A 15,193-nucleotide genomic window follows, 5' to 3' on the forward strand; every position below is an offset into this window, starting at 1 on the left:
CATCCCTTTTACATCCCTTTTGGAAGCCATGTTGACACAGTGAAGTACAAAATGGAAGAAAGAAGGGTAGGTCATAGTAAGATCACTACTAACACTAGTTTTGGTAAATAAAAATATATAGAGAAGAGGGAAAGGCATTATTTAAGCAGTCATAGATTAGAAGCGGAAAGGGCTATAGAAAGAGATGTGGAACACAGGTGCAGAGAAGTTTGGAGAAAATGGAAAGAACTAAAACGTCAGAAAAAGTGAAAAGAAGAAAATGTGAAGCAAGAGAACTAAGGGAGTATGAGCAAATGCTGAGTATAGAATTGAAAAACGCAATAGTATTTGAGTGTTTATCAGAAACAGGGAGGTCAAGTGCAAGAGCAGGAGACAGCGTAGGAGATACTCATGCAGTATTGAGGTTTCATCAGAGACAGATAGGTCGAGTGAGAGAGGAGACAGTGTGAGAGATTCTGATGCAGTGTTGATGCTTCCTTAAACAATAGAAAACATTGTGACATCACTGAAAAAGTCACTGCTTGGTACTTATGGTGGCAATGCACAGTGCACCACTTTCAAAGTAGCTACCTGTTTTGATTCTAATATAGCAGCGGCAGCACTGCCACAAAGATACTTGGCATTCTAGGTGTACTGACAGTTTGCAACCCCTCCTCTCCAGCCCAAGGGCAACAATTGTTGTAGGAAGAAGCAATGCAGTCCTCCTGCATGATGCTCAATTTGATTAGAGATGGCAAGGAAAATCAAAAATCATTCTCCACGGCGAGGACACAAGTAGGAAGCAATGCTTTGTAAGAAGCACCCCCAGCAGTTTGGGATTGTTACCCATGACCAGTTAATGCCACAGTTCAATTTTCAAAGTGCAGTTTTTAAGTTAACACAATCAATGGGGGGGGGGGGTCGCCTTTAGTGCTCCTGTGATGGAGCTCTATTACTTTACGTGGCAATGATAAATAAAGAATCATTAAAAACACCATACACTAAGGGGCTCATTTATGAGCCCTTGCGTCACTTTTACGCTGCTGGTGCGTCACTTTTTGTGACGCATCGCTGTTTTCACGCAGCGATGCGTCACTTTTCATAAATGAGGCCCTATTTTTTTTGGCCCAGGCGCCCCATGAATTGGGATTAACAAGTACAAAATCCAGGAAGTAGTCATCTTTTATACCATAGAGGCATCCATTAACTCTTGAATACCTGAACTGCGTTCATCTGGGCATAACCCCTCCAACTAAAGTTGGGAAATTCCTGTGGATCGTAGCCAAATCGAACCCCTCTTCCATTTGGTCCGGTGCCATCTTCAATCTCAAACTTCATGTGGTGCAAGTCGGGGAAGAAGAAATTATTTTCAGGCCTGATGTAAAATTAAATAAAGAAAGATAATGTATGTATTCAATGGCGTAATATGGTTATGTTGAAAATTCACTTTGTAAGAAACGTGTGAATTTATACCACAAATCATCTTATGCAAATTGGATCTGGACTGAAAAATCCCACACTTCTCAGAATTGTTGATGCTGTCAAAATGTTCTTTTATTGCTGCACTAAAGCTAACAACAAGCATTGGCAATTCCAACATTTCTTGTCTATGAGAGCTGTTGACTTCTGCAATGATGTTTAGCCATGTTGTATGGCCATGGACAATTAAGGGTGGTGGGTAGGGGCTAGGGGAGAAACACAGACAACAGAGGGTGGGTGGGAGGGCCTGGGACAGCACACAGGCAGCAGACGGACCACAGAGGGTCAGAGAGACAGAAATGAGGCAGGAACAAGGAGGGAGAAGAAGCACACCAGGGAGACAGCTGTAAAACACAAGCCCTAATGTAGTGTTTAAAGAAGAAGAAATAGTATTGTCTGAAAAATTGAGCAGTGGTAGGACACAGTAATATGTCCATGCTTCAGGGGAGTGACAACGACAAGAAGAGGAAGAAAAACCTAGGGGGGCTGATGAATAAGAAGCAAGCAAATGACAGTGACTGTGAGGCCAACCAATGTTAATCAAAGGGCAGCACTAAGCCCACCTTAAGGTGACAAAAGGTCTTGCAGGAGACAAACCCTACTGACAAAGGGGAAAACACTGCTTCTGACATTCAACCACATACTGTCACATAATTGAATGTCGGGGAGTCTAGGTAGGAAATCCTCCTCTTTTTAGCTTTCTTAGCAGAAATAACTGATAAGTGTGCCTATCTGTAGGAACTGTTAGTCAAAAAAACCAGTCTATTTCTTTAGTTTTTTTAACCAGATTTCGATCACGGGTGAAAATGTTCATTCATGTCTGTCGAGCTTGAGAATGGCAAGATGCATGAGATGGAATTAGACAGTGCCTAATTTGTAAAATAATAAGTGTTGGTGCCCAAACCTTTTCTCAGAAGTCTATGTCCAACCCGTCAAATGTTGGAGTTGCTGAATACCTAGGCTGCCCAGTCTTGAGTGCACTTTATCCCTCTTTCATCTACCACATTATTCTCCTTGCCCCTTTAACACCTTGAATGCTATGGGGATTTTTCTCCTGTGCTGGAAAACTACAGATACCACTTTACATGACGAGCTGGGCTCGTCATCAGCGTAGCAGGAGGCTACTGCATGACGAGCCCAGCTCGTCATGAGCGTCGAAGGGGTTAACTCAGTTCTGAATATTCTCTTTCATCTAGGTTTTCTCTCTTTGTCACTGTTTTGTATCATTCTCTTTTACTTTCTTTCACCCGTTTCTGCCTTCCTATGTCTTGTTCTGGGTCAGTCTACTGATGGAAAAAAAAGTTATTGTCCCTAAAAAAGAGTGACAGGGGGTTCACTTGCAGCCACTAGCTCAAATTAAGCACTTTATGGGAATAAGTGAGATGCTCAAGCTTACCTCTCAGATGTGGGTCTGAAGAAATCAGGTAGGTCTCCTAGCCTTGCTCGTGCCCACTTTCAGTCTGAAGAAAAAAATGGTGGTCCTTCACCAGCCTCCCCCCTCTGGTCTCTCTACGCTGCTAGTCCTCTAGCTCACACATGCACAGGCTTGCCACAGTCATTGCTCTCTCTGGGACATGAGAAAACCTCCCTCGTTGGCATTTACCAATTTATGAGTCAAGAAATGTCAATGTGAAATCATAACCACAAGCCCCCTTGAACTAGACATCATGCTATGCTATTCTAGTCACCATCACAGAACTCTCACTCTCTGTGGCTAAGAGACCCCTAGAGGCACAAGCGAGACAGTCCTTGTTGGTCTTGGACATTTCTGTAGGGTCATCCCCAAACTTTTTGCCTTCACACACCTGTTTTCTGAACTCATTTTTGTTAGCTTTTAGGACTTTTAGGCTTTTAGCCTGTTTGTGCAGTTTTAAACTGCCATGTCGACATGGAGAAATAAACCTTTTGCCAGGCCCAAACTCAAAATAAACCTTTTGCTAGGCCCAAGCCTTCCTTTAGAACACATAAATCACCCCTAAGGGGGGCATAAACAGCCCAGAGGGCAGGGTGCAGTGTATTTGAAACATTGAACATGCACTTTTAAATTTTACATGTCCTGGTAGTGCAAAACTCTTACATTCGTTTGTCACTACCTCAAGGCCTATCATGCCCATTGGAGAACATTGGATTTCCCTATTACATTTAATAAGTGATAACTTTCAATTGGGAACAGGTAGACAGTTCAAGTTTGGTGTCTAAAGAATTGTAATTAAAAGCCCTCTTTAAATTAAAGTCAGATTTTAATCCACAATTCTGAAAATGCCACTTACAGAAAGTTACAGTATTTTCTACTTACAGAAGTTGGCATTTTCTTGTCCTTACCATTTTGTGCCTACAGCCTAACCCTGGGCCACATGACTATGTGTAGCTGGCAGTTGGTCCTTGTGCATTGCTCCCAAAAAGTGAGATGAAGGGAAGATAGCTATTGGTAAGATGGACCACTCTGATGTAATGAGGGTTCAGAGCTGTCACCCACCACACTTGTAAATCACAAAGGTCTTGCCTGAAGACATTCACAAAGGAGTTGTCCCCACCCAAGCTGGGCCAGGGCAGGAGGAAGGGGATGCCTAAAACCTAAGGGGGTAGAAACCTTCTACTTCAAAGTGGGCACCATGTATAAATAATGGACCCTCAGTCCCAGTTCTTCGGTGCACATCTGGACATGTGAGTCTCAGAAGATGGACTGCAGTGCTGCTGTGCTGCAAGAAAGACTTCTACTCTGCTTCCCTGCTGTGGTGTCCTGCTGCCCTCCTGACTGAGTGAAAAGGACTAGGCCTGCATCTTGAACCGGCCACCAGAGTGACTCCAAGGGCTAGTTGGCTGGTCTTCTGATCAGAGTCTCAGGGACAGAACAGGCTCAACAACCATGTACCCAGCACCAGGATTCTGCCAGCTGTGAGACATACCCTCCCAAGTGGTGCTATCCCTATTCTGGACCCTTGGAAGTGAGCCTGAAGATGCTCTACCAGCCCAGCTGTGGTCGCAGCAGAACTGACGCAGCTCGACACATCACCTCGTGAGATTCCACATCAAAACCTCTGCACAATTCATCCCTGATGCAGGACTTAGCAACGCAACCTACAGCCTCCTCGAAACCGCCGCTGCGCAACACATTCTCCACGCAAGGATCTTGCATCACCCACCACAGCTCATCAGAACTGCAGCTGCATGATGAATATCCATGCAAGGACCTTGCATGGCCATCGCAGCTTCCCGGAATTGCTGCTACACAATGCATCTACACGCATGGACCTCACATCGTCACTGCAACATGACCCATCCTTGACGCGGGAATCCGCTCACTCCACAACCAGGATTTAAGGCACTTTTTTTTTTAGTTTTATATAGCCCAAACTAGACCCGAAGATATTATGTATCAGAGTGCTTTACATAAGCACCCATTTCGTTACATTCATTTTTGTTAGGCACAAGGAAATTAAGTGATTTGCCCAGAATATTTAGTGTCGAGGCCAAGACTCGAACCCGGTTCCCGAGCTTAGAGGTCGACAGCTGTAGCCATAAAGCTACATCCTCTCCACTTTCTTCAGTGGGCCTAACTGGGTCCTGGTAGCTGGCCTGCACTCCATTGCAGTTGGCCTGAACTTGTGACTTTGTCCCAGTCTAGCGTGACAAGATAACCACAGTTGTCGCTTTATACTTTTGTGGTGCTATATTCACTTAAATCTTTAAACTTGCATATCTCCCGTTCTACTGATTAGATTTTAGTCGTTTTGATCTTATATTACGTCAAATTTGCTCTCATTTTTCTAAATTGGTGTGGAATTTTTCTTGGGTTGTGTTTCACTTTATTGCTGTTTGAAGTTCTGCATAAATAGTTTACACATTCCGTCTAAGTTAAGCCTGACGGCTTTCTGTCAAGCTACAGAGCACAGGTTAATTTTGTGGTTTGCTTGTGACATTTACCCTGACCAGGACTGCGGTTGGTGCTGGAGTAGGGTTTCACCCCCCCTCAACCAGTAAACACATTTCTTACAATCCTATCACAGTGTCATGTAGCAGTGCTAGTACTAGAGTCTGGTACATGTGTAATTACTGGGTTTGGAGTGCAGAAGAGGCACAGCTGCAAAGAGAGTTTTGTACCAGTTTCTGTATGTAGCTCCCATATAGACACCTAGAAGGGAACCTGGACTAACAGTCACATATGTTATTTTTCAACCAGCAGCCTCCTCATTAAGCAATCATTACCTAAGAACAGTCACAGCCATCATTGTATCACATTCAAACATACCTTTCATTTGCTAATTGAATTGGTATTGCTGTCTCCGCAACTAGGAATGTAACTTTTTTTATACATTTTTTTAATAGATAACTTTTATTCACTCACCTAAGAGTGATGAATAATATGATTGTAATTTAAACCCCATACATATTGCTTTGCTTTGCTACATGCAGAATAACAAGGGCTTGGAAGTGTCCAGGTTAATAGTGCTTAGCTCTATAGAAATTAATAGCAACTAGAACAGCTTGATTCCATAGGACATGGCAGTATGTAAATATAAGACAAGAATTTAAAAGTGACCAGGAGAACATTGTTTAGCCTGATATAATAAAATTATTTCCAGAGAAAGTTAAGGTAGGTTTCTGTTGTTTTTTGTAGTGCGTTTCTATGTTTTACTCTTGTTTACTCATGTATCAAGTAAATGAAATGACCTAATAGAACATAAACAAAATACACGCAAATGTGCTATTTTACACATCCATCGTACCATACCACTCACACATAGAGCTAGTTACCCAAGGACCTGAAAGTGAGTGAATGGAAAGTTCCAATAACGGTGATGTCCTCGTCAAACTGCTTTAAGTTCACAATGTAGATACACACATACACATTATTGCAAAGCAACAAAAACTTGCCACAAATCTTCCATGCCTTTTAACTACTAGGAGAATCATAGGGGGCTGTGCATGCCCACAACCTAAGTGGAGCACAGCGCTAGACACAAAGTTGTCTCAATAGACTAGTCAAAGTAATCAAAAAAAGAATCAAACGCTTTTACTTCACATATTGCACGTGCGAAATATGATGCATTAAGGTATGATAAAACTACATGCCTGAGAGCGTTTGATTCTTTTTTTGATTACTTTGATTAGCCTATTAAGACAACTTTGTGTCTAGCGCTGTGCTCTACTTAGGTATTCTTCAAATACACTGAGAGACTGGTGGGTCACATCTCTCCTTTTAGTGGCAGCACGCAAATTGGGTTAAAATTGGCCAGTGTTTTGGTTTACTAAGTTTTATATTGCAAAGATAACTAGGTGTGCAGAGACACTTTCCACTTGTGTACATTTTAACTACTAGGGGCATATTTACAAGCCCCTGTCGCCACCACGGTGTCCCTTTTTTGGATGTTGTGGTGGCAATAGGGGCTTTGCCTTATTTAACGCTACCTTTTTAAATAAGGCGCCCTTTCACGCTATACTTAGCGTGAAAAGGAAGGGCAAGGGCAAGGGGTGTTGCGTGGGAATTCCACTGCAACACCCATTGATTTTGATGCTGCGCCATATTTACAAGGGTGGCGTAAATATGGGGCAGCACCAAAATAAAGACCAGGTAAAACCTGGTCTTACCCTGGTGAAACAAAGAAAAATGTTTCATTTCTCCTCTTTTTTGCTGTTTTCATGTGTGCTGCGTTGTGCAACACATATGGAAACAGCAAAACGCCATTGATTGTTTATATGCAGGAAGATGTTCCTTACTGCACAAAAACAATCATTAAACAAATGCAGTAAGGCACACCTTGCTGCACATAAACAATCTTCCCATGCAGCTGCCTGCGTTGGCGCTAGGCAGCTAAATCTAGCGCCAGCGCTGGGGAAAACGCAGGGCTGCACCATATTGTTGAAAATGAGGTGCAGCCCTGTGTTTCAGAAGTGGCGGAGCACGGCGTTAAGCCAAGGAGGCTAACGCCACGCTCCACCACTTCCATTGTAAATTTACCCCTAAGTTTTCCTAAATGTTGAAGTGACATGTAAATAAAATATCACAACAAATTAATATTTTTATTTTTCATACAGAAACATGACATAAATTGTTGCACGTATTTTACTTACTGGTTGCAGGTCTTCCCAACAACATGCCTTCTGCATTGACACGTGCCGGATGGATCACTGCAGTAAGGGCTGACTGAGCCCCCGACGTCACACTGGCAGCCTAAAGTAACAGGAAGCAGAATTATTCATGTAAAAGAAAGTCAAAACGGCTGCATGGTATTTACTCATTGTGTCTACTCCTGCTACTTCAACTGATAATTACTTTGACTGACCACCCCATAGAATGCAGGTACTACACCAGCATTTCACGGCTTTAGAAGTTGCACTTCTAGGATACACTTACACCAGTATATTTACCCAGCATCTTTAATGGCAGGTCGTGGCTGTAGCCACAGTCTCATGGTCAAGTGGACATAAATGTCCTCAAAGGCTTGGCATGTTTTGCCAGATAGCATGAATCTGGCTTTTGAATTGAACCTCTCTAAGCTCACTTATTTTAGCCCAGGCTTCTCCAACGAGTAGCTTGTGAGCTACAGGTAGCTCTGCAACTATGTGTAGCTCTGCTGTGTGTAGCCTGTCCAAATAGTTAGAGGTTTTTGCTTGGTTAAATTAATATATGTATACCAACATTGAAAAGTTCCGTTTTTTCAGAAACTAGAATTTGAGTGATAAATCAAGCAGCATTGGGAGGCCTATTACTAATATTATTACCTTGGTGCCAGGAGAATTACAGCTGTTGTTTTGTATTAACGTGGTACAGGCATTCCAAATTGACAAAACCTTTTTTACATTACTGCTGGTAATCAATCACTGAGGTGCAGAGCAACACGGCTGGTAATCGTGCATAGGGTGGACACTGATATAACCTTCTCTGATGTATACAACACTAATACAATTAGTAGCTCAGGATGATTTTCATTGAGCATAAGCAGCTCTTACTACTGAAAAGGTCGGAGACCCCTGATCTAGCCAATCTAGAAAACAAGATTAATTTTCAGAGATGTTCTAAGTTCAGAGTAACCATGGATTTCGGTGGTTGTCAAATCAGAATAAGGGAATACGTACATGACTAACTTCTTTCATAATTGTATGGGTAGAATATAAAAGGAGTGAGTAATGTGTGTTGTACAGTGCCAAACGATGTGCCAATTGTTGGTTGTTTTATCTTGAAATAAGCTGACCTGCGATTAAGTTATAAATAAATCAGAAAGAAAGACTCCTCAACATTTTAGGAAACATGGGCTTTTGCCTGCTGCTCTCAAGCAATAAGTAGTGGGTTGAGTAGGCCAGGAAGGAATGGGAAGTCAGATCAGGGAACACGCTTGGCGCAATCATTATTTTAATGAATTGGAAAATCTGTTAGATGAATTCCAGCCCCAGGCCTGATGCTCGGTCAGATATAAAATGTCTGTGTTATGCGGAGGAGCTAGTCATCATTCATTGCACCTACTAAATAACACATCCCAAACATAGTTGCCCAGCAAAGAACTGCAGATCATGTCCCCTGAAGGTAAACCCAAAAAAGGAAAAAATGATTTCTTAAAAAAAAAATTAATAATAATAGATCAAGATCTTCCTTAGTTAGTCTAATGATGAGTACACCACAGACTACACCAAACTGGGGCTCATGCTAAGGGGATCCTCATGTTTTAAACTTAAACTAGCTATAAAACACTTAAAGCATGACATGTATGAATTCTATACCAACGACTAACAGGAAGTACAATCCCACCTATCAGTAAAATTATTACTATTACTTTTGACACCATCATCCAACCAGTATTATTTCATGGAATTAAAGATTGGGGCTAAACATCCACAAGAGTAAAAATAATAATACACAACAAGTCCTCAATGGAAACCCTGAACATTTACATCTGCAGACATTGTTTTGCGCTTATACTGTTCAAAGTCTAGACACTTGGAGTGACTTCTTGTGTTGCTCAATCTCTACAAGCACAAAGTGAAATAAAGTGATCAAAAGCCCATCCAATACAAGGTGCAAAAAGATCAAGTTATCAATCTCCATATTGAATCCCGGACATGCTATCTCACAGAATGAAAGTCTCTCTAGAGCAGTCATTCCAATAGTATCTTCCTATGGGCAGCCACAAGCTGGAGGAGAGAATTCCCGGAGACTTGGAATAGTCGCCAAAAAAGCCCCACACAACACACATATTCCTACACTACCTACCAAGATATTCAGAACACTTGCATACCAACATTCTGCTACGAAACCTGAAGAAGAAAAATATTACTTCATTTAGGGGATATGCTAGAAACAGCAGCAAGGGCAATGAAATATGGCACTGTAAGAAGTCATCAAAAAAAGGAATGGTGCATAAAACATAGACTTCAAAATTGTCTGGAATTTAAAACAAACACTACTGCACAGATGTAAACAATTGGGATATTAGTTAGGACCTTTTAGCATTCCCACTGTGTGAGACTTCCTGGAGGTAACAGTGTTGTGTAGCATTTTAGAATCCAAGCGTAATTCACCGATTCATGCCCTTATATAGGTATAATTCACATTGCCCTTATATAGACATAGAAATCATACCCATATTTAGACATAACCCATCCAGTCCAAATACAGGCATGGCTACTTCCACTTGTTCCAAAGAGTCACAACGATTTCTTGAAAAACTCGGCTTCAGCAGTCAGGGACATCCCCTTGCTCGAATATTGATTTGTCCTAGAAATCATGGAGTTTTCAAAGAACTACCATTTCTTTGGGGTTCTTTGATGACGTTATTATGTCCGACTTTACGTCAAACTAGGCACCTTCAAGGTATAAATATGCCTACACTTGCCCTAGCAAACACATGGTGGTTCGGAGCAGCTCGACTATCTACTTGCCCGACGCAGCTCGCTACAGCAAGTGCTGAAGGAAGCCGACCCTCCAGCTGACACACTGATCAAGAAGCTGTCCTTTCTCTCGCTGAGAATCCAGCTCCAGTGTTTCCAAGCTCCCCTCGTGGGGTGTTGGGAAATCGAGTCCCGAGACAGAGATACCAGACCTCCTTCATTCTAAAACCAAGGTACGGAGCTGATTAGACCTTAAGAGAAATCTTTGTTAGATTCTTGGCAAAGAGAACTAAACCTATGCTACACCTCACTTACCTCTTCCCTCGTACTAGACTTAGGTTAGGTACATTGGGGTAGGCATATTTTAGAAGCACCAGTTGAGTACTTTTAGCTTTGTTATTTATGTATGTATTTATCTATGGTTTAGAAACCATACAATGCTTTTACAGTATTATTTTATAATACTTTTCTTGCTGTACGCATTATATTTTGCTACCAGTATTACGATTGTAGCAGTTCACTTTACTTGCATGAAGAAGAAGACTGTTCAATAAACCCTTTTATTGAAAACGCCCGTCTCTCTATTTCTCTGCACCCCTGATGAAACTAAGCATGCACGATTGACTGAGTAAAATATCTATCTATTGTTTCCACGACTCTGAAGATCAGTTTTATTCTTGGGGAAACAAAGTTGTCATGTTTATGCAGTTGTCAGAAACGAATCCCTTCTTGTGTATTCGAGAAAGTTTCTAGTGACCTCTGAGCTAGCTGGCACTCACAATTAAGTCTAATATATTCGATAGAGACCTAGTCGACCCAAGTCCTACGTCAAATCTATCAGATATATTATTCCAATGCGCAGAGCCTTTGGGAATATAGGAACTACACTACAACAGGAGGGGTAGTTGGACCCCAAAGACATCGTCCTGTTACCTCCAGTAAGTCCCACACAGCGGGATTGCGATAGGTTTATGGGGGCCACGACCCCATTCTCCACCCCACTGCAAATGCACCTCCTGGTGCACTACAAGTTGGGGGACGAAGTCCCCTTGGCTCTTGAATGTCCTGGGGGCTCAACTACCTCTCCTGTTACCTCCAGTAAGTCCCACACAGCTATAGAGGTTGTCGGAGGTCACGCCCTCTTTCTCCACCACTCTGCAACCGCGCTTCCTGACACGCTACTGGTTGAGGGAAGAAGTCCACATTAGTCCTGAGGCCCTCAAGAGTAAAGTGGAATTCATTCCCTAACCAGCAGTGTGGTGGAGAAAGGGGGCATGGCCTATAAGTCCTTCCAGCAATCCCACTGCCTGGGACTTACTGGAGGTAACAGAAGGGGTTCCTAACCAGCAGTGCGCTAGGAGGTGCATTTGCAGAATGGTGGTGAAGGGGGCGTGGCCTCCGGTGACTTGTCAAAGTTTTTTTTCTTTTTTAGTTTTTTAAGGGAGGGGTGCTGCTTGGTCTCCCTTCCCTGGGCCATTTTCGACCAGGGGACCCCATCCCCAGAGGCCCAGCCTTTTTTATATTCTATATTTATGGGGGGCACGCGGCACCCCTCTAGGGCCGATTTCCACCTCAGGGACCACATCCCCAGGGGCCTGCCCATTTGTTTTGTTTTTTAAATGGGGAGGGGACCATGCAGCTTCCCTTCCGGGCCAATTTGTGCACCGGGGATCCCAACCCTCTCAGCCTGGACTCTCTACTGGGTACTCTGATCCTATCTAGGGCACCCAGTAATTTTCCTTGGGTGCTGCTGGGGGAGCCGGAAGGCCCCGCGGCCCCTATCGGCTCCCTGTGTCCTGCGGGAGCCAGCATTGCTTTTGGGCAGAGGGAGCTGCAAATAGGCAGCTCCCTCTGTCCAATAGCAAACTCTGCTCTGGTTCGTGCAAGCCAGAGCATTTTCTGCTCTCTGTTGCATGATGCGGAGCAGAGTTTGCTATTGTTTGGCAGGAGTCAAACTGTAATATCCCAGAGGTGAGCACCCTGTAATATTGCTGGAGCCGGCCCTAGAGGGTGGTAGTCCCCAGGGCCATGCATGGCTCCTTGAGAGAGGCCACATGGCCCCCCTCTTTTCTTTATAATTTCCCCTGGCTGGTGGTGATCCTGGGGGCAGTAGGGGAGTCCTACATTCATTGTGAAATAGGCAACGAGAAGGTGGTCCCGGGGCATAATGAGCCTCAGCATGGGGGGCCTGTGCGCCCCCCTCCATTATTAACACAATGCCCCCTGGATGGCTGATAATGAAAGAAGTGCAGTAGCCTATGGTTCATTTATAAAAAACAAATTCAGCTGGGGTCTGCAGTTCCCGAAGAATATTTAAAAAAAAAAGGCTTTTTTGGTCCTGGGGGATCCCAGTGGCACCCACCCCACACGAGGCCTAGGGGTCAGGATGTTTCTACCCTGCCCCCTTTTGTTTTTTAAAAACATTTTTGGTGGGACTCTGTTCAACTGAGTCCCAAAATGGCTGCCGACACTACCTCAGTGAAGTGTTGGCAGCCAACCAAATTTCAGAAGGGTTTCAGTAGGCTATTCGGCGCCCAGATACCTATATTTTTTAAACTTAAATATCTCTGAAACCACTGAATGTATTTACACCAAATTACAAAAAGCACACCTTTGGCTTTCTGTCTAATTTGGTGTAATTCCGTTCAGTGATTCGAGCTGTAGTCGTCTTCAAACATGAAAATCTCCATAGACATATCATGGGAAAAACAATATTTTGGGACCCCCCTTTTTTCTCAGTCACCACTTGAAGGATCGCTCCGAAACTTTCAGCACATCAGCTGACCCAAAAATAGGATGTTTTGTGAAAGTTTTGTGAAGATTCAAGTGGCTATAAAATTATTGGCAAAAAAATGTTTTTCCTATGGAAACTTTGGTCCTAACTATAACTACCTACTGGCAAACACCATTAGGTTTGAGAGATATATATCAGTGATGTCACTGACCTTTTCATGAGTGATGTAATATGTGATGTTATCAGCAGTGCATTGTAGGGCGCGAGTTATAGTTAGTTCAGCTAACTATAAAGGCTGAATTTCTCTGGTTTTGTGAGAGTGAAATATCACCCTAACTATAACGTCCCTGTAATCTTTGTTTTTTTCTTTGAATTTCTAAGGTTTTGAAAATGCTAATTCCTCACTATAACGTCCCGGAAACCAGTGTTTTTTTCAGTGAATTTCTAAGGTTTTTTAAATGCAAATTTCTAACTATGCCTACATATGTAGGACATGTGCAGACAGAGGAAGAAAGGCTCAGAAAGAAGCAACAAAAGTGCAGAAAGAGGCAAGAGAGGTGCAGAAAGAGGAAGAAAGGTGCAGAAAGAAGCAAGAGAAATCTAGAAAAAGGCAAGAGAAGTGCAGAAAGAGGAAGAAAGGTGCAGAAAGAAGTAAGAGAAGTGCGGAAAGCAACAGAGGTGCAGAAAGAGGCCCACTTCAACTGTACCTTTCCATAGACTCAAACAAAGTAGTCTAATCACTAATCCTTCTCTCAAGATGTCTTAAACCTCACTTTTCTCTTGAAGGTTCACTATTCATCGACTGTTCAGAATGTTAGGCCTACCAAATGTAAAACAGCAATCCTAACCATATCCCTCTTGTAAGTCTGACCACGTTTGTGAAGGTATGCATGCTTGTGTCTGTGCTTTCACCCAGTGACATGCTACATAAAAATAAACATACAAATACTTGAAAACCTGTGTTTCATACAGCATGCTCTGTAAATTTGTGCACAAGAAGGTGTATGTATTTATTTCTGCTCTCAATACAGGGCTGATAGGTATTTCATAGTATTTTTGAGGGGATCTATAACACCTACATACATAAGACATGTCTACCTGTGCTGCCAAATGACAGAGCAGAAATGAGATTTGACAACCTATAGGAGAAGCTACTCGCTTTTTAAGCTACCATCTTTAGATGCATAACACATGTGAGAATACGTGTATAAGTAGACATACACCTCAGTCACGTGAGCATACAGATCTTTAAACTTGACAGGTTGCACTTCCCATTTGAGTATAGAAAGAGGTACGAGAAGTACAGAAAGAGGCAAGAGAGGAGCAGTAAAAACAAGAGAGGTGCAGAAAGAGTAAGACATGCAGAAAGAAGCAAGAGAAGGGCAGAAAGAGGCAGGAGAAGTGCAGAAAGACGCTGGAGAAGTGCACAAAGAGGCAAAAGAAGTGCAGAAAAAAGCAAGAGAGGTTCAGAAAGAGGAAAAAAGGAATAGAAAGAGGCAAGAGAGGTGCAGAAAGAGGAAGAAAGATGCAGCAAGAATCAAGAGAAGCACAGAAAGAGGCAATAGAAGTTCAGAAAGAGAAAGAACATGCAGAAACAAGCAAGAGAAATACAGTAAGAGCCCACAGATGTGCAGAGAGAGGCAACAGAAGAGCAGAAAGATGTGAGAGGTACAGAAAGAGGCAAGAGAGTTGCAGAAACATGGAAGAGTCGTGCAGAAAGAGGCAACAGGGGTGCAAAAAGAAGCAAGAGAGGTGCAGAAAGAGGCAAGAGAACTGCAGAAAGAGACAAAAGAGGTGCAGAAGGAGGCAACAGAAGTGCAGAAAGGCATACGGGAGAAGCAGAAAGAAGTACGAGAGGTACAGAAACAGGTAAAAAGGGATGCAGAAAGAGGCTAGAGGGTGCAGAAAGAAGCAAGAGAGATGCTGAAAGAAACAAGAGAGGTGCAGAAAGAAGCAAAAGTGACTAAAAAGAAGAAACAGAGGTGCAGAAAAAAGCAACATATGTGCAGAAATAGGCAAGAGAAGTTCAGAAAGTGGCAACAGAGATGCAGAAAGCGGCAAGAGAGGAACAGCAAGAGTCAAGAGGGGTGTAGATAGAGGCAAGAGTGGCAGAAAAAAGCAAGAGATGTGCAGAAAGAAGCAAGAGAAATGCAGAAAGAACCAACAGAGGTGCAGAAA

At 42.8% G+C, this 15,193-nt stretch overlaps 1 protein-coding gene across 1 annotated transcript in view; it reads right to left on the bottom strand.

Annotated features, from left to right (window-relative positions):
- The window catches only part of LAMA3 (laminin subunit alpha 3), a 1,062,926-nt gene that overhangs the window by 499,722 nt on the left and 548,011 nt on the right, over positions 1-15,193 (bottom strand). Inside the window, exons 23-24 of the mRNA XM_078687418.1 lie at positions 7,531-7,630; positions 1,198-1,354 (exon numbers count right to left, since the gene is read on the bottom strand). Of these exons, the coding sequence (XP_078543544.1) occupies positions 1,198-1,354; positions 7,531-7,630 (257 nt within the window). The remainder of the gene's footprint in view (positions 1-1,197; positions 1,355-7,530; positions 7,631-15,193) is intronic.

The sequence above is a fragment of the Lissotriton helveticus genome, chromosome 4_1 (genome assembly GCF_964261635.1).
Source record: "Lissotriton helveticus chromosome 4_1, aLisHel1.1, whole genome shotgun sequence".
Lineage (NCBI taxonomy): Eukaryota > Metazoa > Chordata > Amphibia > Caudata > Salamandridae > Lissotriton > Lissotriton helveticus.